Source organism: Calidris pugnax, unplaced genomic scaffold (genome assembly GCF_001431845.1).
Source record: "Calidris pugnax isolate Ruff unplaced genomic scaffold, ASM143184v1 scaffold154, whole genome shotgun sequence".
NCBI lineage: Eukaryota > Metazoa > Chordata > Aves > Charadriiformes > Scolopacidae > Calidris > Calidris pugnax.
This window is the reverse complement of record NW_015090890.1, coordinates 881,050-905,051: the sequence shown is the minus strand read 5'-3', so window position 1 is coordinate 905,051 and position 24,002 is coordinate 881,050. Positions and strand designations below refer to the sequence as shown.

The following is a 24,002-nucleotide window of genomic DNA, read 5'->3' as shown; positions in this document are numbered from 1 at the left end:
GGAAAGCTCAAGTCTGCAATGTGGGGTTGGAATGTCTCCAGAGAAGGAGACTCCAACACCTCTCTGGGCAGCCTCTGCCAGGACTCTGCTACCCTCAAAGGAAAGAAGTTCCTCCTCATGTTGAGATGGAACTTTTTAAGTTCAAGTTTGTGCCTTTTACCTCTTGTCCTGTCCCTGGGCACCACTGAAAAAAGACTGGCCCAAACTTCTCCCTTTTTCCTCTTCCCCTCCAAATTTTTATAAGTGAATCAGTTCTTGGCTTAGACTAGAGAAGGTGCAGAAAGATCAACCCAGCAGGGAGAGCTCAAGCCTGAATGGAGTGAGGTGAGCTGGACCTTCACCCCCCAGGACTGGATGGAGCAAAGGGGAACAAACAGGAGCACAGCAAAGCTTATGAATAATTAAAATCCCCTTCACTTTTAAGATCTGAAACTCACTGGTGTGTACACCAGATTATCACATGTGTATTTAGAAAGGGACACAGCTGGGTTTTTACATCAAATGTGTATTTTCCAGATTTGCAAATTGTGCATAAATGTATGATTAGAAGTAGGAGCCAGAGTTGCAGCTCTGGATCAAACCAGAGAAATCAAAGACGTGGAACAGAGCTGTGAAACCACTGGGCAGGGCAGACCAACTATGAACTCAACACATTGCAAGTCCTTAGAGAAAATAAAGAAAGAATAAAGCTGCAATATATTCCTTGGGGCAGGGATGAGTTTTGTTCAGTGCCTTTGCAATACCCAGTGCTCAGAAATCCTACTAAAGGGTCTATTAATCACGCTACTATACGGCAATAATTAAATGGAAGGGAAATGTTAAAAAATCATCAAAAGTGGATCACATGTGACAAACACAACAGCTTTCTCTGATATGACAACTGCTGAGGGAATTGGGGCAGCCACAGTCTGTGCTTCACGAAGCACTAGGAAAGTACCACATGGGAAATCACAAACTGTGCATTTCTACAACAGCCCTGAGGTGGGGAAAGCGTTGGTTAAAACAAAGGTATCCTCCAACAACTACCGTGCTGTTGTAGCAATTCCTGAAGGATCAGCCTTGAGCCTACTCCCACCCAATTTTTATTAATGACCTCAGCACAGAATGAAGAGAACTTCAGAAGTCGCCACCGAAGTTTGTAGAGGAACCCTTAATAGAAAGAAATCAGGTGATTGCAGAGAAAGAACTCGATGACCTCAAGAAGGGAAGTGAGAAAAACAAGATGAAATTCAACAGCATGAAATGCAAGGCCAGGGACTGGGCTAATACTAAGAATTTTTCCTGTGAGCTGGCAGCTGCTGGAAACGACAAAGGTGAAGGGTCCATGTTTATTAGTCCATCCCATGAGAACTCAAGAGTCATAAATGTGACACAGCCACAAAGAAGCTAAATGCGACTCCAGAAAATATCAGGTAATTCTGGAAGAGATGAGCTTTTGCTATTATATCGGGCCCAGCAAAATCTCATCTGAACTACTTGTAAATTGTGGGTAATTTAAGTTCAAGTAAGATATACTGAAGGGCAGATTAGGGCAGGAGAAGCTGTCTTGTAAGAGGAAACTAAATATCTTGGCTTGTTTAGCCTGGCAAAAAGAAAGGCGAAAGGAGAATTTGATTATTCTACATAAACACCACAGGGAAAATACCAACAAAAGAGAAAATCTATTTATGCTGAAACATGACGTTAAGAATAAGGATGTGCAGACCAGCCAAGAATAAGCGTAGGCTGGAAATTAGGATGTTTGTAGCCATCAGAGACCGTGGGGGTTTGCACAGCATTCTAGTGGGAACAGCAGGGGCAAAAGTCTTCACAATTTGAAGCTGGTGCCTTACATTTTATGAGTCACATTATAAACACTATTACTAACTGCAGCTGGGTTCTGGCCACGTAACCCACAAGGGCACTTCCATTTCTAGGTGGAAATGATTGCTTACAGCCTCGGAGCTTGCCAGGTAGGAAGAGATTCCCACCCAGATCCTAGCCCCTAAGGAGGATGCAATTCGTATGCGACAGAAAAATAATCCTCTCCCAATTTTTAGAGAAACTCAAAGATTTTAAGATCTGCCTGACTTCAGAGGGAGTCTACCAGCTCCTGCCGATCCCAAAGGTTTTTACAATAAGCAGTCCTTGGCAAAATCTGAACTGAGAACAAGCTGCCTCATCCTCCATCCCTCCGCTCACCTCACTACTCACACACATCATCTGGATCCAGAAAAACATCTTCCTCATGTACCTTTAATAGGAAAAGAGTGACCAAATATTCCACATGGTTAAAAGCTGTGCAATAGCCCTTTCACAAGCAGGGATGGTCCGTATAGTCAGTTTTGGAAACAGAAATATAAACATGGTCTTCATCCTGTGGCAATCTTTGGAAAGGAAGACAATTTACGTCCCCTCCTACCTCCCTGCCTCCCCTCATCCCTTCATTATTCAAATACCAGGAGCTCTTGTTCTCCAATCACTGGAAATCAGACACAGAACTGCACAAGAGATGACAGTGTGGGCAGAAATCTCAAACAGATTCATCCCTGGCTTTATACCATCTGCTAAATCGGGCAGAGCCTGAGTGCAGGAAGCCTGCAACTATCAGATCCTGCAGAGGAAGCAAGAAGATACCTGGTCAAACACACACACCGAGGGGGAAAGGTCTAAAGATTTAAATATGCCTGTGGAGTAAGTGTTCATGACCAGCAAGCACATTAAACAGCACAAGGATGCTGCAGGCCATTTGTGCAGCAGAATGGAAATTGGGGACTCTTTTTAATGAGACTTAAAGGAACAAGGGCATCTCCAACAGAGAAGAACAAACATCCTAGAGCTAAGGGCATCCATATAATCATTAGTGGGTGATCTGAGTCATGTCTTGTTGGGGTTTCGGCCTCAGATTTTATAGAATCCAAGTGTTTTAAATGGGATGATTAAATTGCTAAATTAACCCTAACTTAATGGATCTTTCAGTCTCTGTGGGTCTCCTACAATTCTCTCTGGAGTGGATTTTAAAGTCTCATTAACTTTGGTGGATGAAGAATCATGCCATAAATATCTAGGTTTTGATATTACTGCTTGCAAATGCCAACACCTTAGTTTTACTCTTCCATAGAGCCAACATCCAGTGGAGAAATAAAACAAGGTGACGGGGGTACTTCTGCAGTTTTGAGCAATGAAACAAACCCCTTCTTTTCCATGTACCTGCTCCATGTTCAACTAAGAGACCAGCACTCCAGATCGACGTGAGGAACATTGCCCCCAAAGCCTGGAAATCAAACCAGAAAGACTTGTACTGACCAACCAACGGGAAATAATCCTGGGTGGGATTATAAATAGTCTCAGTACTAAAGCTAACCCCTGGCTTGTGGCCAATCCTGTGCCAAGAGACAGTTTTAAGGAGGTATTTAAGGAGTGTAATGAAGTAGATTTATGGGTGTTTAATGAAGCTCTTCCCCAGTACGCTGCACAGCCCGGGAGCAGGCAGGAAACTGCTATTTGAGGAACTTATGGGAGGACATTGGAAACCAGAAGCAGGAGAAGCAGAAATCAGCCTCAAACTTGAATGAAAAACGCCAGGCATGGCAAGCAAGGACATCAAATATCTTCAGAGTAAAGGCAAGCATCTTTCAGATGCAAAAGATGAGTCATTTGAAAGACATGAAAAGGCCATCAATAAAGATATTCAAAATATATGAAGTTTATGGGTCAGAATGTGGGGTCAGCAAAGTAAGCCGAGGGTTAGAAGAAAAACAAGAACTCAAACTCTTTAATCCCTGACAAATGGAAGGAAGTTGGAGAGGTAAGATGAAAGCCATGTTTTGCCTTTCTTTCTCTCAAAAAGGAATTGGCAAGATCCTACATGGAAAGAGAAGTCAAAATAAGAAAAGGGGAGGGTGGAGTGAAAGCTACATAATTCTAATGGGCTGCCAAGTGGCTGCTTTCCTAATTCTTCTCTGCAATAGTTCCTTATAATTTTACTTCATGTCGGGCTGTGCATTGCCCATTCACACTCTCCTGTACCGGCCTGTGTCCTGAAGAACTTGTGAATAGAGTATTTTAGCAACACAGGGCCCTCACTGAAGTCAGCCTGCTGCCGAAATCAAGTGATCCGCACCATTGTTCAGCTGTAATTAAACTGGAGGCACATTATTTGCTCAAACACTACTGTTTAATTTATCTGTTTGCTCCAGAAGGTGTTTTCCATTTTCCCATCGTTCTCCTGTGAATAGACAATGCCTAACCAATTTCCAGGAAGCAGTCTTTTTTTTTTTTTTTTTTTTTAATCTTATTATTATTATTTTTTAAAGTGAAAGGCAGATGCTGAGAAGAACAAATTAGTTAAAGTGTAAAGGTTTCCACAACACCTCTGAGAGCCATTCCAGCCCGGTGCCTTGGGACTGTTAAAAACTCTCTCTAAACAAAGGCTGCTCTGAGCACAAATCTCATTAACATAGAAGGGTCCTGCCTGACCTGACTTTTTGCTCTGGGGTGAAGTGATTGAAATGTAGACAAGCTGAGGTGGTATCAGTAAATTTACATTAGTCTGACAGGCCAGAATCTGAAGCACTGAAAGGGGTTTGGAAATGGACATTTCCCACTGCTGTAACCATCACTGTACTGACTGAAACCACACTGAGTCAAACAATTCTTCTGTTTTCTAAAGCTTTAAGAATCCAGCCAGAAGTTGGAGCACATCTGAAGTGAAGTCCTGACCAGGACTTCACTCTTTTATGAGACTTTTAGCTGTACTTTAGACCCAAGTCCCAGCCCTGGAGCAAATCTAACAATTACTTTTTTGTTTTTTTCCAGGGTGGATTTCATCATTCCATGCTTGGCTAACATGGTTTTAACAAAGACAAGCCTTCGCAAGATTTGGTAGGAGCTATTTCACTGAATTTCACTGAATTTTTAGAGTTGGAAGGGACCATAGAGATCATCTAGTCCAACTCCCCTGCTGAAGCAGGATTGCCTAGAGCTTGTCAGAGCATGTTACTCAGGAGCATCCAGGCAGGGCTTGAAAATCTCCAAGGAAGGGGACTCCACACCCTCCCTGGGCAGCCTGTTCCAGGGCTCTGCCACCCTCACCGTGAAGAAGTTTCTCCTCATATTCAAGTGGAACCCTTTATGTTCCAACTTGTGCCCATTGCCCCTTGTCCTCTCACTGGGAACCACTGAAAAGAGTCTGGCTCCCTCCTCCTTCAACCCTCCCTTGAGATACTTGTAGGCGTTGATAAGGTCTCCCCTCAGCCTTCTCTTCTCCAGACTAAAGAGTCCCAGCTCTCTCAGTCTCTCCTCATAAGGGAGATGCTCCAATCCTTGAATCATCTTTGTTGCCCTTCGCTGGACTCTTTCCAGTAGTTCCCTGTCCCTCTTGAACTGGGGAGCCCAGAACTGGACACAGTATTCCAGTTGTGGCCTCACCAGTGCAGAGTAGAGGGGGAGAATGACCTCCCTTGATCTGTTGGCTACACTCTTCCCTATGCCCTTTCCACTTGCCATTTGAGCCTTCACAGAACCCCAGAGCTGGTGGCTGCCCATATAAAATAAATGTCCTTTCTTTGCAGAATAGAAACTCCTATATAGTCAGGCTCCATAAAGAGTCTCCCCGGATGAAACTACTGATAAGGGGACATTAAGCAGCAAATACTTCCCACCAGGGACCCTCATCTATCATATCTGCAATCCTGTCTTGCACAACCCACCCAGGAGCAGGGGAAGTGAGAACCATTTTTGGCCACCACTGTGTAAACCCTGCCCAAAACCATCAGGCCACCTGCCTCAGCCTCTCAAAACCAACATCCTAATGACCCCTCTCTGCACATGGGACAGACAGACAGGGCTCTTCTGCTGGGAGGGGGGATGAGGCAAGCCATGCAGATGGAACAGGAAATTATTAGGGAGCTAAGGTGCTTATTTAGGGGGTTAGCATCAAAGGAAATACAGCCTATAGAAAAAGACAGTCTTTTCCTCCTTTTCCCATTTCTTTGAAAACCAAATAATGACTGTTGAGACTAGTTACACAGAGTAGGAGAGATGAGTTATCAGCTAAGCTGCTAAGACTCAAAGACTCCATCTAAAGACTCTAACTCAAGTCAGAGAGGGTGGGAGACAACTCCCCATCCCCCCCATGCCTTATCACCACTCTGCAGGTCAAGCTGGAAGCCAACACAAGCCTCACAGGGTGATGGGATGAAGACGTGCTGAAACAGAGACTGTCCTGGGGCAACGGTCTACAATCACTACAAAGTTGGCATTGCAATTCCTCTAGCAAATTCCCTTAAAAAGAAGGAGCAATATCTCTTTTTGAGGATGATTTGCATATCTCAGCGCTGGGGAATGGCATCCTATTAACAGCCCTGAATCACAGCCTTGCTCTCAGAGGGAGGCACACAACCACTAATGAGTCTAACTCTCTAAGAACCCCCTGGGGAGAGCAAACACTACCTCCCTGACACCAGTGGGGAGGGACAACAGCTTTCCTGAGAGTCTCAGAGATGATCTGATCTACCTAATTTTTGTATCATATTAAGAAGTCTTTTTGGGAGCATCGTTACATACCAAGTAGCTTTTTGCAACAAGTTGGTAAGTGCAGCTTTGGAACCAGGGAGAATACCTGGACATGGAAAATGAGATGTTTCTACTCCCTGAGCACAGATAGCTGGGAAATTAGGACTCCTGTGTAAATATAATTTGAGGTTATTTGTTAGAGGGAAAAAAAAGGGCCATTTCTGTCAATATTCCTTTCTGTAAAGCTTTCTGCTCGAACTCTTCAAGTTAAAGTGAACGCAATAGAAACCAGCTCTCATTTTCTATGTGCTTCTTTGATGCCCCCTCCCAGGTCATCGGCAGCGCATCCTCCCTCCAACATCGCAGCATTTTTGGGAAATGCTCTTATTTCTAAGCACTGTTTTTACCTACGGGTATAGAAACAATCCATTCGCTTCGGTGACAGACAGCACCTAAAAACCACTGGAGATCTGGGTTTGAGAAACAGGGAGCATTTTCCCATTCGTGGCTGCCAGTGAGGCTGAATCCACGTGGCCTCTTGAGTCTCAAGTGTAAGGGATCTCGCTGCCAGCAGCCAAGCTATAACAAGAGAAACACTGCCTTGTTTTCTGATGCAGTCCAGCACCACGAGCATGGCACTGCCTTCAGACTAATAAGCTCTGCCAGGGAACTCTGAAGTCCCTGGTGGCCTTTCCAGTGTGAGCTGCATTTTGTGTTTCAGACTTGTGTTGATGGTAGAGGAAGACTCCAAGAGAGCAAGAAACTGAACCTGCAACTCCCATGGACCAGACCAGCTTTAAGAAAACCCTCCCCCTGGACAGGAACTTCAAAATGTATGAGGGTTGGTGAATATTCATCTGTAGTATCTCTGCTAATTTGCATGCTGTTTGCAAATCTGCCCTCCTCCCAGGGCTGACACAAGGGATGGGCTCACAGATGAAGGCTCACTTACACCCTCACAGTTGAGGGAAAAGCCCAAAAACTTCAGTGGAATAATAGGGAAGTCCCGCGCCGCTCTCTGCACTCAGAATGTACAATTTGTTTTGGTCACGCTGGTGAATGGAAGCCATGTTTTACTAGTCTTAGGTTTAATAGGATCCAATAAATATGCAAATTTCCCAAATGATTAAATATACATGCCTTGATGGAGCTGCATCCGAGTATATTTTCTAATTAAAGAATCCCTCCGTGTCTCTGGCAGCCCTCTAACAGAACTGATACAAGAAGTAGACACAGGTCAAATGGCAGGAATGGGTGTTGTGGCCTGGCTAAGGGATTCTGTTACGTGGCTACCAGTTCTGTACTTCACCTTTGGCTTATCTAAGGGCTCTTCCTCCCTCTACTCTCTGAGGAGAAGCAGACTCACTTATTCACCAGCTTCCGACAAGCAGGAACGCCTGCTTGTAAAAAGCCACTGTCACCTTTCATCCAAGGACCCATTTGTGCTGATTGGATTGTCAAAAAAATAGTTTAAGATCATGCCTGTTAGAATATGGGTCACCCTTTGTATTATGGGTACATTTGTATTTCATTTATGGGGTTAATAAATTATTAATAGATGCTGCGGGTGTAAGTAGCCCACATTACAGATGGCTACAAGCAACCCATTAACCTGGTGGGCTTCAGCACTCTGTTGGAATTAACCATTTATTGGTACTTTTGCAATACAAATGAGCCATTTCACTGCTATGCCTTTATCAGATGACTGAATACTGGGAAGGGAAATACAAGGGAATGCAAGGGAAAGGGTATTTCTCACGGCAGGTACACCTGGGGAGGAGAAAGGCAACTCCTGGCTACAAACTCCCAGATTCTCTGGATCCTTTCCATGGCCTTGGGCCACTAATTCAAATGGCAGTGCCTTAATTTCTCATATTTATACTGGAGGTGACTGGTTTCTCTCCCAGGTGGCTAGCAGAGGCTGTCCTTTGGCCTGTATTTTGAAATGTGATATATCCTTGCAAAGGACAATTAACCTGAACACATTTTTGCTTGCCCACAATGTGTTTTTTTCAATTCTCATTAGTTTACACAGTGAAATTCTCTCTCAGAAATGCTTCCTTCTTAGCCCTCCATTTGATAGAAAGCGCTTTACATGATCATAGTCACCAGCAAAGAGAGTGGTGAGTCACTGGAAGAGGTTGCCCAGGCAAGTTGGAGATGCCCCATCCTTGGAAGTGTTCAAGGCCAGGTTAGATGGGGCTTTGAGCAACCTGCTCTAGTGGGAGGTGTCCCTGGGGAACAAGAACTAGATGATCTTTAAGGTTCCTTCCAACCTAAAACATTCTATGTCTCTGGATGTGGCCTTGAGCAACCTGCTCTAGTGGGAGGTGTCCCTGGAGAACAGGACTAGATGATCTTTAAGGTTCCTTCCAACCTAAAACATTCTACGTTTCTATAAATCACAGCCACAAGATGTTTTTAGTCCAAGAAGCTACTGAAGCCGTAGCTTGAATTTGGCTGTATGAGCCAGAAGCCACCACCTTTTCCCCCACTTTTGTTACTCACTTCTGGCATGATTTCGATCTTCTCGTAGCGCCGCTTGTACGGGAGAGTCAGCACCTCGGCCCTGCGGTAGGACATGGGGGGGGGCTGGCAGTCTATCATCAGATCCGTGCGATGGGACTGGGTGGGGGGTGGCTGAGTGTACTGCTCCGGGCAGACCACGTGGAGAGGCTGGAAAAAGAAGAGAGTGGTGACTTACAAAAACCTTTTGTTGATTTTACACCAGTAATCGTTGTCCTAAGGAGGACTGCAGACAGCTTTTTCTTCCAAATCCTTGTCATCTCACCTCGAGTACTGTGTTCAGTTCTGGGCCCCTCACTACAGGAAGGACATTGAGGTGCTGGAGCGTGTCCAGAGGAGAGCCACCAAGCTGGGGAGGGGTCTGGAGAACAATTCCTATGAGGAGAGGCTGAGGGAACTGGGCATGTTTAGTTTGGAGAAGAGGAGGCTGAGGGGAGACCTCATTGCCCTCTACAACTCCCTGAAAGGAGAATGTAGAGAAGCAGGTGTTGGCCTCTTCTCCCAAAGGAATGATGACAGGAGCAGAGGAAATGGTCTGAAGCTGTGGCAGGGGAGATTTAGATTAGATATTAGGAAGAATTACTTTACTGAGAGAGTGGTCAGGCACTGGAACAGCCTGCCCAGGGAGGTGGTGGAGTCACCATCCCTGGAGGGATTTAAGAAACGTGTAGACATGGCTCTTAAGGGCATGCTCTAGTGCCCAAGATTATAGGTTTGTGGTGGGGTGTAGTGTGTGGGGTTGTCGGTGTGGGGTTTAGTTGGTGGGTGGTGGTTTTGGGTTTGTTGTTTTTGTGGTGGTTGTGTGGTTTTTTGGGTTTTTTTGTTTGTTTGTTTTTGTTTGTTTTTTTTGTGGTTGGACTCAATGATCTCAGAGGTCCCTTCCAACCACTAAGATTCTGTGATTCTGTGATTCTGTCATCTAAACTGGAAGCAAACGACAGGAGTGGTGGAGACCATCCCAAAATGACATGGAGTGAGGCCGATGTCCCAATACACAAAGCTGCAAAATCATGAGCAAAATAAGCAATATTAACAAAGCCCAAACAGGCTGGCTGCCACAGGGGTCACTGCAGGATTTAAAGAAGCCAAAGGACAAGAGAGTGTTTCTGCAAACTGTTCTGGAAACAGCATCATACTTCAGCAGTAACATGGAAAAAAATGCTTGTTAGTGGCAATTAAGAAGATGTTTAGTGGCAACTGCCACTAAAAACAGGCAGTGGCAGTTGCTATTAATTGTGCGGTGACAAGTCCAAACATAAAACAATGAGATAAAATGATCCAGACATTGTTAAGAGGTTTAGAAGAATATGTGGTTTTGTGTTCAACAAACTGGAGTCTATCATCAGATCCGTGCGATGGGACTGGGTGGGGGGTGGCTGAGTGTACTGCTCCGGGCAGACCACGTGGAGAGGCTGGAAAAAGAAGAGAGTGGTGACTTACAAAAACCTTTTGTTGATTTTACACCAGTAATCGTTGTCCTAAGGAGGACTGCAGACAGCTTTTTCTTCCAAATCCTTGTCATCTCACCTCGAGTACTGTGTTCAGTTCTGGGCCCCTCACTACAGGAAGGACATTGAGGTGCTGGAGCGTGTCCAGAGGAGAGCCACCAAGCTGGGGAGGGGTCTGGAGAACAAGTCCTATGAGGAGAGGCTGAGGGAACTGGGCATGTTTAGTTTGGAGAAGAGGAGGCTGAGGGGAGACCTCATTGCCCTCTACAACTCCCTGAAAGGAGAATGTAGAGAAGCAGGTGTTGGCCTCTTCTCCCAAAGGAATGATGACAGGAGCAGAGGAAATGGTCTGAAGCTGCGGCAGGGGAGATTTAGATTAGATATTAGGAAGAATTACTTTACTGAGAGAGTGGTCAGGCACTGGAACAGCCTGCCCAGGGAGGTGGTGGAGTCACCATCCCTGGAGGGATTTAAGAAACGTGTAGACATGGCTCTTAAGGGCATGCTCTAGTGCCCAAGATTATAGGTTTGTGGTGGGGTGTAGTGTGTGGGGTTGTCGGTGTGGGGTTTAGTTGGTGGGTGGTGGTTTTGGGTTTGTTGTTTTTGTGGTGGTTGTGTGGTTTTTTGGGTTTTTTTGTTTGTTTGTTTTTGTTTGTTTTTTTTGTGGTTGGACTCAATGATCTCAGAGGTCCCTTCCAACCACTAAGATTCTGTGATTCTGTGATTCTGTCATCTAAACTGGAAGCAAACGACAGGAGTGGTGGAGACCATCCCAAAATGACATGGAGTGAGGCCGATGTCCCAATACACAAAGCTGCAAAATCATGAGCAAAATAAGCAATATTAACAAAGCCCAAACAGGCTGGCTGCCACAGGGGTCACTGCAGGATTTAAAGAAGCCAAAGGACAAGAGAGTGTTTCTGCAAACTGTTCTGGAAACAGCATCATACTTCAGCAGTAACATGGAAAAAAATGCTTGTTAGTGGCAATTAAGAAGATGTTTAGTGGCAACTGCCACTAAAAACAGGCAGTGGCAGTTGCTATTAATTGTGCGGTGACAAGTCCAAACATAAAACAATGAGATAAAATGATCCAGACATTGTTAAGAGGTTTAGAAGAATATGTGGTTTTGTGTTCAACAAACTGGAGACAGAACAAAGGGAAAAGCTCAGCCAGGGAAAAACCTGGGTATTATTTTCATTATGCCATGAATCAGAAAGCAAATTTCAGTAGAAACAAATTGGATGGACGAGGTGAGGCCACCAAAGCCAAAAAGAGTCAAGGGAGGAAAGCAGAGACAACATGAATGCTCTGGCCTTCTTCCTCGCCAGCAGAAGGCTGGCTGTTGCAAATGGCACAAGGAAAGCAGTGGATTTGGAAGAAATTTGAGAGTGAAACTCCAGAACAGCAGTGCCAGGACCAAGGCAAGTAGCAACTGCAGGAGAAAGAGCAGAGGAGATGGCACTGAGGATACTCAGCACTTGGTACCCTTTACATTAAGACAGTATTAGACACATCAGGCTTATTTATACAAACAGGAAAAAGTGATTATGATTATATATATGCCTAAAAAAGGAGGAAAGGATTGTACACACCATTTGCTCAGTGCTTTAAGCTTTTAAGCATCTTCCAGCCTCTCTGTGCAGACATTGGCAGTGATTCCATATTCATTTTGGAGTGGGATGTGTGCCCTCTCATGGAAAAAAAAAGGGATCTAGGTGTTGTCTTGATTTTGCTATTGTTTAATGTAACAATTGTTCACAATCAGCCTATTTATTGCAGGTGCGTGAAGAAACGTAAGAAAAGGCAACAGAAATTCCTTACCTGGACTTCTTTGAGTAATTTAGACACCTGGATAAAATTCAGTCTTGTGTCAATGGGACAGTAAACACATTTCATCGCCAGAGGCTGATAAGGAGCCAGGGCATCCAGATAAGAGAAATCTGGTTCTGAAAAGAAAAATGTTGAAAACACTCAATGCCTATTAAGAACCAAGATGGCCCAATTCCTCTCTGATTCCACGTTCTAGTCTAGACAAGCTGCTGTTCAGCAATGTTAATTCTTTTATAGATTTCTCTTCCCTTCTTCCTTCCCCTACCCGTTATTTTCAGTTAATTTGATGAAAATTATGCCCACAATTAGTCTCACCTTAATCAAGCAACAGAGCAAAACTATTTCACTTGAACACATTATTGCATGATTTTTGTAACAAATTCAATCAAGACAAAACCATAATCTCTTATTTTGAATGAGATCCTGTAAAAGAAGGCAAGATGTAGAAAGTTTTGCTATTATAAGGTAACCCAAAAGTCAGCTTGTTTTTCACTGTGATAAACCTGTATCAATGTCATCTGCTACAGACATGCTACCTCCCAACACCCCTTTTCCTTACTATATATATATGTGTATATATAGTCAGCTTGTTTTTCACTGTGATAAACCTGTGCCAATGTCATCTGCTACAGACATACGACCTCCCAACACCCCTTTTACTTACTATATATATATTTGTGTATATATATATATCTATATGGTTTCTTTTAATCTAAGTGCCAAGTTCAGACTGGTGGGTATAAATTTTAATACAACCCCAGAGGAGCTGATATGGTTTCTTTTAATCTAAGTGCCAAGTTTAAACTGGGGTATAAATTTTAATACAACCCAAGAGGAGCTATTTAAGGGACAGGCAATTGGGTTTTTTACAGTTATGCCAGCAGTGCAGTTCCAGTTCAGGCCAGTATGAATGGAAGGTCACAGTAGGGGCTCCCCAGAAGGAGAGATGGGCTGAGATATAACTTTATTAGCTGGTATTTTTCTTAGACCTAGCAAGTCCCAACTTCCCTTTGTACTCTGATTATTGACTTTTAAAAATCAGGTTAGAGGTTTGTGAGGGGAAAGTCATGCACTGTAATGGGCTTTAACTCACACAGAGAGTAATACAACATTGAGAATACTACAGAAAAACACTATTTTTGGTGAATCAAAAATGTAGGTCTCATAGGGGATAGTGTAGGACACGTGCAGCCACTTAATTCTGGGGGCCACCAACTAATGATGTGGAAAAGTTTATGCCATCACTATCTACCTGATAATTGTGGGGTAGGTCTCATAAAGGGAATGTTAGAAAAAGAAAAACTGGTATCAGTATGGTAAGTACAGAATGAGAAAAAGAGAAGGGGATGCATGAAAGATGTATCTGCAAGACTACTGTGAACCACAGGACCTCCAAGGACAACCTGCAGAGGGAAGTGCAGTTGTGAACCACCAAGCCTTCCCAGAAACCAGTATGAGGTATTTCTGTGATACCTGCCCAGGCTGTGTAAAAGGATGAACTTAAAGGACACTCAAATACAGAGAATTCAGTCTAAATTTAGACAGCCATCTTTTGGGTTCTGACATCACCCTGAGGAGAGCACTGACTGGATTTCACAGAATCACAGAATCTTCTAGGTTGGAAGGGACATTAAAGATCCAACCGTCAACCCAACTGACAAAAATAGACACCCACACAACAAACAAGGAGCATCATCACTAAACCAGACCTCCCAGCACTACATCAACCCGTCTTTTGAACCCCTCCAGGGATGGGGCCTCAACCACCTCCCTGGGCAGCCCATTCCAATGGCTGAGAACCCTTTCAGTGAAAAATTTTTTCCTAATATCCAGCCTGAACCTCCCCTGGAGCAACTTGAGGCGCTTTCCTCTCGTCCTGTCGCCTGTGACTTGAGAAAAGAGACCGACCCCCCCCTCTCTACACCCTCCTTTCAGGGAGTTGGAGAGAGCAATAAGGTCTCCCCTCAGCCTCCTCTTCTCCAGGCTGAACCCCCCCAGCTCCCTCAGCCTCTCCTCATAAGACTTATTCTCCAGCCCCCTCACCAGCTTTGTTGCCCTTCTCTGGACCCGCTCCAGCACCTCAATGTCTTATTTATGGTAGGGGGCCCAAAACTGGACACAGTACTCGAGGTGAGGCCTCACCAGTGCCCAGTCCAGGGGGACAATCACCTCTCGGGCCCTACTCCCCCCGCTGTTCCTGACACAGGCCAGGATGCTGTTGGCCTTCTTGGCCACCTGGGCACACTGCTGGCTCATGTTCAGCCGACAGTCAACCAACACCCCCAGGTCCTTTTCTGCCCAGCAGCTCTCCAGCCACTCTGCCCCCAGAAAGCAAGAGAAAATGCCCTTTACAACTTTACCACAGGAAGTTCAGCACCCGGCACGGCATCCGACGTTCAATATTGAGCCTCATTCTACTGATAAAGACAAGTTAATTGTTAGCCTAAAAATCTGCTGCTGGCTGAGCACCAGCCATCACGATGTGGTTATATTTACCCTGCAAGAACATCAGCCATACGTTTGGAACCCTCAAAGGGATAATTTTCCCAAGTTTAAAGCAATTGTCAGAATAACTGCCTGGGAACATCAAAGTGAAGTGAAATATTAACAAAAAATGATAGTTGTACAAGAACATCTTACTAGATGTCCAAAAAAGCCATGAACCTACAAACACGAAATAAAAATTATACCGGGCAGAAAGCCATGCTAGTTAAAAGCAGATGTGTTAATGGCAATGAAACAAAGCCTAAAAATATCAATGTAAAAAATGGGAGCTAATGGCAGTTAAATTTCATAGCAACGAACAGAAGTTTAGCAATAAGAATAGTGAGAAGGCAGCTAGCTGAAGAATGATCAGTGGTCAGCTAGGGGTAACTCAGAAAACATTTTAAAACTCATTGAGGAAAACCATAAAACTTAAGTCAGGCACATGTCCTCTGCTTGAGATGTACGATGAAATTGCAAATAGTAAGACTAAAAAGCTATCAGAAGAGAGCTTTTCCATCCCATCTGGTGGTGTGAATGACACAGGGATTTCACTGCCAGAAGAGAGCTTTTCCATCCCATCTGGTGATGTGAATGACACAGGGATTCTCTCGTATCTGAGAATGTCAGGAGGCAGCACCTTTTCAGACTATTTTTAAATCAGGAGGCTCAGATAATGCATAACCTGGTCTAGTGGGAGGTGTCCCTGCCCAGGGCAGGGAGTTGGAGCTGGATCATCTTTGAGGTCCCTTCTAACATAAACAATTCCATGAATCTGTGATACAATACTGTACAGATGTGGATTTCTTTATCTAAGAATTCAAAATGGCATTCGGTCTAAATGGAACCCCTGAATAACCAATAACAATGTAAGAGCCTAGGAAAAGTGAGAAATTCTAATGAAGGAATTCTAACACAGGATTTTGAAGATTTAGAACATGTGAAAAACATAACTTGAGCTAGTCTCAGGGTGAACTCATGTGAAACACAGAAAGAGCTGGTTTGAAACCACCAAAAAACGAGAAGTCACCTGCGTGCTGAAGACAGTGCTTGTCAAGGACACATATTGACTTCTTCTGACAGAATCACAGGTCTTTAGCTTTTCCCCCAAGACATCTGATTTCCTACTGTGCGACAGAGTTATAAAATCTTCCACTGTACAGCACTAATGTGGCACACATGAGCTGTTCTGAAGATCTCCTAGGGAGTTAGTTTTTAAAGCATTGTTGTTATGGGAGAGAGAGAGCTTCTTTCTACCGTGTTTTCTCCTCAAATTTCTTTGCGGCTCAGTGGTATTCGATATTTTTAATCAATAATCTATTCAATACTGCTCCAGCAGTAACGTTTGCTGATGACACAAGCATGCAGAGCTGGTGCCCTGCTTGTTGGCTTCAGCTGCTGCTTTAGTCTATATTGTCTCGTAGTTGTTTTTCACATTACAAATTGGAAAGGTGGAGGCAACCTAGCTCCCGTGGACCGGACAAGCAGTGCCAACATTAATACTGCATGACCTGTACTTTAAAGTTCCCAGTTACTAGAAACTAAGAGCCTTTCACAGGAAAAGCTAGAACATCATCTGCTATCACATGCTGCTTTCAATGGACTGCTTTTCTTTCATAACTACAGGGCATTTTAACTTAAAATAAGAGAAGCCAAATAACGAAGTAATAAAAATCTTGGGCATCACCGGAGGTGCTTCAGATTTCTACTGGAGTTACGAAGAACAGAAGAATTTAATCTGCCAGGAATTTCAGTAGACAAAGATGTCTTTCTTTCAGCTGAGACAGTCCTAGGGAAGCAGGAAGATCCTGCTGAGTGGATATGCCTCCAGCCAGAGAGAGAGTCTGAAAGCCACGGACAGACGAGTTTAGGAAACAAATCACCACAAGCACCTTTGGAATCACTGGGCGCTCCGAGGTCATCACAACCAAAGCAGAACTCGATTGGACTTTCATTTGAAGTATAAACTGGGAATCAATCTCAAAGATCATGACCTAATGTATCCAAAGGCTGTTACGGCCGCCGTTCAGGTGCTTTTACAGCTTCCCAGGGCCAGGCTCTCACAGAAGACTGCTCTATTTTCCTCGCTTCGCAGAAGGATTACATATTAATACAGAAAGGTCAATTACCTCTCCCTACAAGGTGGCACAGAGTAAGAGTTCTTGCTGTTTGAGGCCAGTTTCTGACACCCTCGCTGATGGTGGGAAGCACATTCAGGACATAATTAATGCCCCCAATTTCCTCCGCACAGCCCAGCAGAGGTTGGACACACTCTGGTGTTAATTGAAGTCCCAACTGGAGGAGAATTCACTATTTCGAAGATAATGCAGATCTATATTGCAATTTTACCAATTACCGTAATTAGGGCATATCTCCTGAAAGTACCTCAAAGGTCAGGAGCGATGGTCCTGTGACAGCTATGACCTTCGTGCTGTGGTACCATGTGCCATCTCCCAGCATAAACAGTCCTGATTCAAGTGTCTCATCTGCTCAGCAGGAATGTCCTTATATCTTGCCTTCCCTTGCACTAGGGCTAATTCCACACTTATTTAAATGTTTTCAAATTTGTTTAGCAGTGTCATGGTACTGTGACACTTTTTGGAACCAATATTGTGAAAGAGTCAAAGGGACTTGCTCAAGTCTCAAGTCTACGCAAAAAACCCAAAGGAAGGAAATAACCCTTTCCCAACCCTCTCTGCTTTAGGAGATTACATGCTTTCCAGCAGCCCTGTTCCCTAAAAAGAGGAGTAAAATAAGCTTAACAGTGGGACTCCATCATGCCTTTGCTGTGGGAGTAGGTTTGATCAGTTACTCGGTGTTGTCCTCCCCCTTTCTAATTACTTTGTCCTACTCCAAAATCCACACCTTTTTTATCTGACCAAGTTATATCATAGAATCATAGAATGGTTTGGGTTGGAAGGGACCTCAAAGATCATCGAGTTCCAACCCCCCTGCCATGGGCAGGGACACCTCCCACCAGACCAGGTTGCTCAAGGCCACATCCAGCCTGGCCTTGAACACCTCCAGGGATGGGGCAGCCACAGCTTCTCTGGGCAACCTGTAACACATCTCCCAATTATGCCAGAGCTCGTTATACATAAAATCAGCAGCAATGGCCTAAAGGATTATTTCCCTTCTCAGATCTGAAACGTGCCCACTGTAGGGTCCTGTTGGGATGACACATCAGGTATAAAAAGGAGGAGGCACCTGGACAGAACACTAGCTGGAGGGAAGGCCTTGAGGTGTTTTTAACTGGAAGATACCCTCTTTGCCAGTTGTCATCATCTCTCTTAAACACTTTGTCTTGCTGTTCATGATTGGCGTGGTCCCAGGATGCAGCTGTGGATCTCAGATCACAGCTCATTCTGACCTAGACAGGGTTTGATTCGTTAAACCCATTAAAAGTAGGATCAGCACTGGAAGCAGAGTGGGAGAAGAGGAGGAACTTAAAAGACCTGTTGTGCCCCTGGCAGCCTGAACCATTGAAGAAAGGAAAGAGCTCCCCAGGGAATTAGCGAGAGCTCTACCTTCAGCTTCAGATACAAACGTGTCTTTCAGCCAAAAAGCATCTGAAAAAAAAAAGAGCTCAGCCAAAAGGCAGCAACAGCAGAGATCATGCTGCCAGGTCTGTATGGGGCACACGCTTCGGAAACATCTTTAGAAACAGCCCGTCTGGTTGCCTGAGGTTTTGATGAAAGGGCAGGAGAAAGGATGGGGAAAGGTTTGTGGTTCCAATGGAATAGGGAGAAGAAGCGTTTCTCCTTTCTGACCAGCATCAATTAGGTCTTGCCTGGGTTTAACTTGCAGCCAGCTGCTTTTAATCCAAAAATTAATTTCCTGTAGGCATTTTACTGCTGTGCATAACAAAGATTTTGCTTAGAAATGGCAGGAATGGACTCTGCATAGCAAAGGTTGGCTCTGCAGGGCTAAAATGAATTAAATGGCACAATAATTACATTTGCCCCTACAGTCAATCCTGGGGTCTTAATTTAAATGAGCTCCTACTGAGGTCAGAAACTTCTGCCCCAGAACAAATGAGTAAAGCCCTTAGGATGTGGCCATACTTAACCAGAATGCACAATCTACTGTTAATTTGATAACGATATCTGCATTTTACTTACCTGTGAATATAACGGTGTTCAAGCTAGATTTTCCCCACAACTCCATGAAATGAACCACGTCCCCAAACCTAAGAGAGGGGTGTCCAGTGAACACAACACAGGGCTGCTTGAAGTCGTTGCTGAAGTCTCCGTGGATGCTGGGATAATGTTTCAATTTGTTTGTCTGAATGAGCTGCAATAAAAAAAACCCAAAAAATCCAGACATTACAAACTTTTCACGCCTCTGCAGTTCAGTGTGTTTATTTATAGGAGATTATAAATATTCTACGGTTTATTTCTAATTTCTAATTCATCACAGAGTCCCTTCCTGCGTACCCCTGAGATTTTCCAACAGATTTAGTCATGACTGTCCCTAAATGTTATGAAAAGGAAGTCGGAGCGTGGGGCCAGTTGCCTCCAAGTCCTTGCTCTCATTTCTCTGGTAACCCAGAGGAAACTCTGCAAACGCTCCCTCCTTACAGTTTCCTGGAGTGAACAGCACGCTCAGCTGCCAAATTCAAAATAACCCACTTTTTTTCCTATTTGCCATGTCTCTGAAGAGCTCTGGGCACTGATGTTTACCCTGGTTTTCCTGCCATCGAAGTACCAGGCTATTTTGCCTTCAGCAGATGTTGCGGTGGGTTTCATTGGTCTAACGGGTCCACACAAACTCAAGTCCTCTGAAAAACCATGAAAGACCAGACTGACTTGCCCTTCCTAGTTAAGGACATCACTGAAACTAATTATAACGAACTAAGAGCAGTAAGAAGTACTTGTCATTAGAGCTGGCAAACAGAGTGTAATCAACTATGCACGTGGAAGAGATTTCTCTACCAAGATGGGGAATTTTAGTTATCGAGGAGCTTTTTGAAGAAGGTTTTAGCTTTATTTCTCCCACCACTGTTTTCTAATCTGCAAAGCAAGGTTTAACTTAAAAAGTAACGTAATAGACTGGTCTGCTAAGCACTTTCATGCAATGTTTTGCAAGTATTTTCTTGGCAGTTATATGCTTCTATCCCCAGCCTGAAAATAACTGTAAATAGTTTTCTTACAAAGTAGGCAATTTAACACAAGGAAATCACGCACTGAACAACTAAGAACATACAGGGAAATAAAAAGTGTGAAAGAGGGGAATGGTGCTTCCTCTGTCAGCCAGCTTTTAAAGGATCTGGGACCCTTCATCAAAGATCTCTCCATACGTTGCTGTCTCCTGCCAGGCGTTGCAACGTCGCTTAAAATATCGAATTCCCATATGCAGGGTTCAGCACCACGTTTCTGCAGCTGCTGTGCTGAGGAACCCCAGACGATACGACTAATTAGCAAACAGCATGCTCTTCATTACATGTCATCACACGATGCGTGCGCATCACGCCTTCCTGGCAGAAAAACCCTGCCACGCAGGACGTTCCTCCGCATTGTAACATATTGGATTTTCAAAAGAGGAACCAAGAAAGAACATGATCATAAACAGCCCCTCTGGTCTCTCAAAGCAGTAATTTATCTTTCCAGATTCTCTTTTATTTGCTACTTTTTACCATGGTAGATCTAACTCAAGATAGCATGGAAATGAACAGAAAGCTGCGAATTCGGATGCGTTTTTAAGCCTCTTAACAACTTAACGCACAACAAAGCACATCAGAACTTAAGGTTATTACACAATTAGGTTCTTAATTGAATTTAGCATCATTGAACAATAGCATCAACCCTACTCAGCATCCAGCTATCACCACCTAAAGATATGCTTTGGTGCTAGAACAGGCAATGTACAAACTCACCCTCAATATCCCTCCAATAATAAAAAACTGGCTGCCTCCAGGTGCCAATATTTATCTTTCTCCTTTGCTTCCTTGAGGTTGGTCTGCTTCAAGTTCCCAACAGCAAATATTTTGCTGTGATTTTGCATTTTACTCCCCACAGTGATTAAAACCACCGTGCAATACCTGGATGGCTGGAATGGAACGGGATTGGGGTTTGATGGATGATGGAAACTGTAGGTTTTTTCCATCCGTTAATTCCACCTGAATTCTTGGATCATGCAGGAAGCAGCTCGGGCACTGCACTTTCTGCAGCTTACTAATAACACCAAATTCCTATTTAATCTTCAAGAAGGAAATTTGGGAAAAAAAGCATCCAATAACTGCTCTGGCAGTTAATATGCACTGAATCTTGAAAACATTTCTGCAATTAAGACTGGTAAAGATTTCTGATGAACACATCTGGAGTGCAATATTTAGAATCTAAACTTAGCTGCAGTAATAAAAACTGCAATTGAGCAGACAATGGGAAAAACAAATTTGATCCCATAAAATACTGGCATTTAAAAGAATGGGTAGGAAATGGCCCCATGAAGCTTTTCCCTGATTTTTTTGAGGGAAGCCAAAAGCCTCAAAACTGAGGTTGCAAACCCAGTTTTAATTGGGTAAACTGGAAGATTTTATTTCTGGCAACAAAACATCTAGGGTAACGCTGGGGTGCACTGGTTCTAACTGGGGGTCCTCAGGAGGGAAAAGGGGCACATGTTGAATCCTCGGCACCATGTCCTGAGGTGTGGGTGATTTTTTTTTTTCCAACTATTTTTTTAAAATCTTGGAAGCTTGGAAATGCTGAGGCTCCATACCTTAACTCACGATCTCTGATTCTCAGAGCTAGGAGAGAACAGCAGGGGTGAAAGGCTACAGAAACAGGTTTAGAGACATTCTACTCACTCCAGCAATAAATCCAGTGTCCAGAGCAAAGTCTTTTCTAAATACCCAATCAAAAATACATGGAGCTGAACTTGCAAAACAGGTTCAACAAAACGTCACAAATCATAAATTTGGAATTATTTGTACAAGTCTTTTATACCTACAGGTGAGATGGGCTGTATAAGCCCAACAGTCAGTACCATGTCACGTTCAGATCTCCAACCTGTACCAAACCCAATGCCTGGCTTTTAATCAAGCAGTATTTTCAAAATGGGGCTGTTTTCTGAAAATGAAGCAACGTTCAGAGCATCTTTCTACAGAAAGAGCCACTATTGACTGAAAGCTTAAGAGACAGAGGATGGTAAAGTACTGAACCCAGACGGAGCAGAGCTGTGTTTTTTTTAAATCCCAAATGGTTATGCTTCCCTTTAACGCCGTAGACTTGATTTACAGGGTCAGCAACTGCTGCTATAAACAGGATAAATCTCCAGAGCCTTTGTGTACCCTTTATTGAAGTGAGCCAAAATACACTGCTATTTACTCTGCGTGTGTTTGTGTGCTCTGCATCCAGAATTGTGAACAGATGTGGCTCTTATCAATGAGTGAGTGATGCATTTATTACTTCACCTCCCTCACTCCCTTCATAAGACCAACGCTAACAGGAGCCTAATTCAATATAATACCATAAGACAAAACATAACACAATACAATCACCTGGTTCCAGGTATTTATTGCTTTGAATGTGTTAGGCAGGAACTGGTATATGGAGGAGGGAAGCAAAGATGAAGAAGACAAATGTCAGTATTTAAGGATCAGAGAATCAATATTACTCCCACCCTGGCAATTTTCAGTCAGAAAAAGAGGCTTTTCCTAACCATTTCTCTTAGATGTTGCCAACAGAATCCTTAATAAGAGGACAGCAAATCCAAATTCGTCCTCCACTGGCAAATAGAGATCAAATATAAATTACCTCTCAAATTTTTCTGTTGCGGACATTTAGAGAAGTCTAGAGTCACTTATCTTATGGCCTGAGATTGTCTGTGTAAAGATGGAGCAGAAAGGAAAAGGAGCGAAAGCTTCTCATTTTACCTTGCTAGAACAATTCAACTGGTCATTTATAAAGCCTCTACCTCCAGAAGAGGGATGGTGCAGGGTGTGCAATGACCCCAATGACCACAGAGAAATGCCTTTATAAAGAAGCTCTTTTAGCTTGTCCACTGCTGAAGAGCTGCTGAGGAGACTTTAAAAGCTTGAGCAAGAATCTGGACGCTCCATTCACATTAACTTCAGTAGGACTTGATGTCCAAATCCATCCCTACAAGCCTGAAGCACTCCAGCCCACATTCCTTGCTCCTAACAGAGGGACAGGATATTCCCTCTTCACTCGGACTGGATGTTAGGAAACAAATTGCCACCCCAAAAAATTGTATGGAGATATGAGGAACACCTATTACTACATTAACTCGAGTAACAGGGGGGGAGTATAAGTGTTTCGGGTTCTCTGCGGAGTCGAACAGCGTGTCTGGTTTTATTCAGCTCAGCAGAATAAGGAATGAGCTGAAAACAGGTAACATAAATCCTAAACCTGGAAAATTTCCATGCAAAGAGAATGAAGAAGCTTTTAACAACTTACTAGAGAGAGCAGAGTAAGACAAAATAAAAATAGTAATTTTAAAAAAGATGAAGATACTTTTATTTATCCTCTTCTAACAATCATCAAGGGATAGTTAAGTGAAATGCAAAATACAATAATAACTGATTAAAGAAAGTCAATGCTCTTTTATACTGTGCACCGGGCACCACCGGAACTCATTGCTGCACGAGACTACATCAGCAATTTGGGGGTTTTCTTGCCTTGTTTGTTTTTAAATCCTGCTGTTTCTACAACTAAGAGGAACATCGAATTTCAGGAGCAGACAGCCTGCTGGGCTGGACGTGTTTCGTAGATAATGAGAAGCTTATTTCCTGGCCTGTCCCTTTCTGATATATCATGCCAGGGACATTATTAATGCTTGCTAATAACCAAGAGGCATGTCTGAGTAATTCCCTGTTTTCTTCCAACGACTGAGCAGCTAAGCACATCTTTTCATGATGGGCAATTTCTGCATAGGTTACGTTGCACAAACCTACCATCGCTTTGAAAAAAGTCAGACAATTCTCCACTAACAACCTATCCAATAAAAACGATCATTCAATGTCTGTTTCTGATACTCATTAAAAATTCCCTGAAGTGGGAGTAAGCAGAGCTCCGGATTGTGAGGTTGAGGAGTCATAGACTTTGAAAGAGAAACTTTCCCCAAGACAAAAGGGCTGGCTGCTCACAAAGGCTCTAAATTAGAAACTGGAAGCCCTGGGTTCAAGTCCTTGCTCCCTCCTAAACCATGGTCCTGGCCACGGACAGGTTATTCAGGCCAGTCTGTATTAAGACCATT

At 43.6% G+C, this 24,002-nt stretch overlaps 1 protein-coding gene across 1 annotated transcript in view; it reads right to left on the bottom strand.

Annotated features, from left to right (window-relative positions):
• Positions 1-24,002, bottom strand: part of INTS9 (integrator complex subunit 9) — an 85,995-nt gene that overhangs the window by 18,362 nt on the left and 43,631 nt on the right. Inside the window, exons 12-14 of the mRNA XM_014947675.1 lie at positions 18,908-19,079; positions 12,294-12,418; positions 9,004-9,171 (exon numbers count right to left, since the gene is read on the bottom strand). Coding sequence (XP_014803161.1) covers positions 9,004-9,171; positions 12,294-12,418; positions 18,908-19,079 — 465 coding nt within the window. The remainder of the gene's footprint in view (positions 1-9,003; positions 9,172-12,293; positions 12,419-18,907; positions 19,080-24,002) is intronic.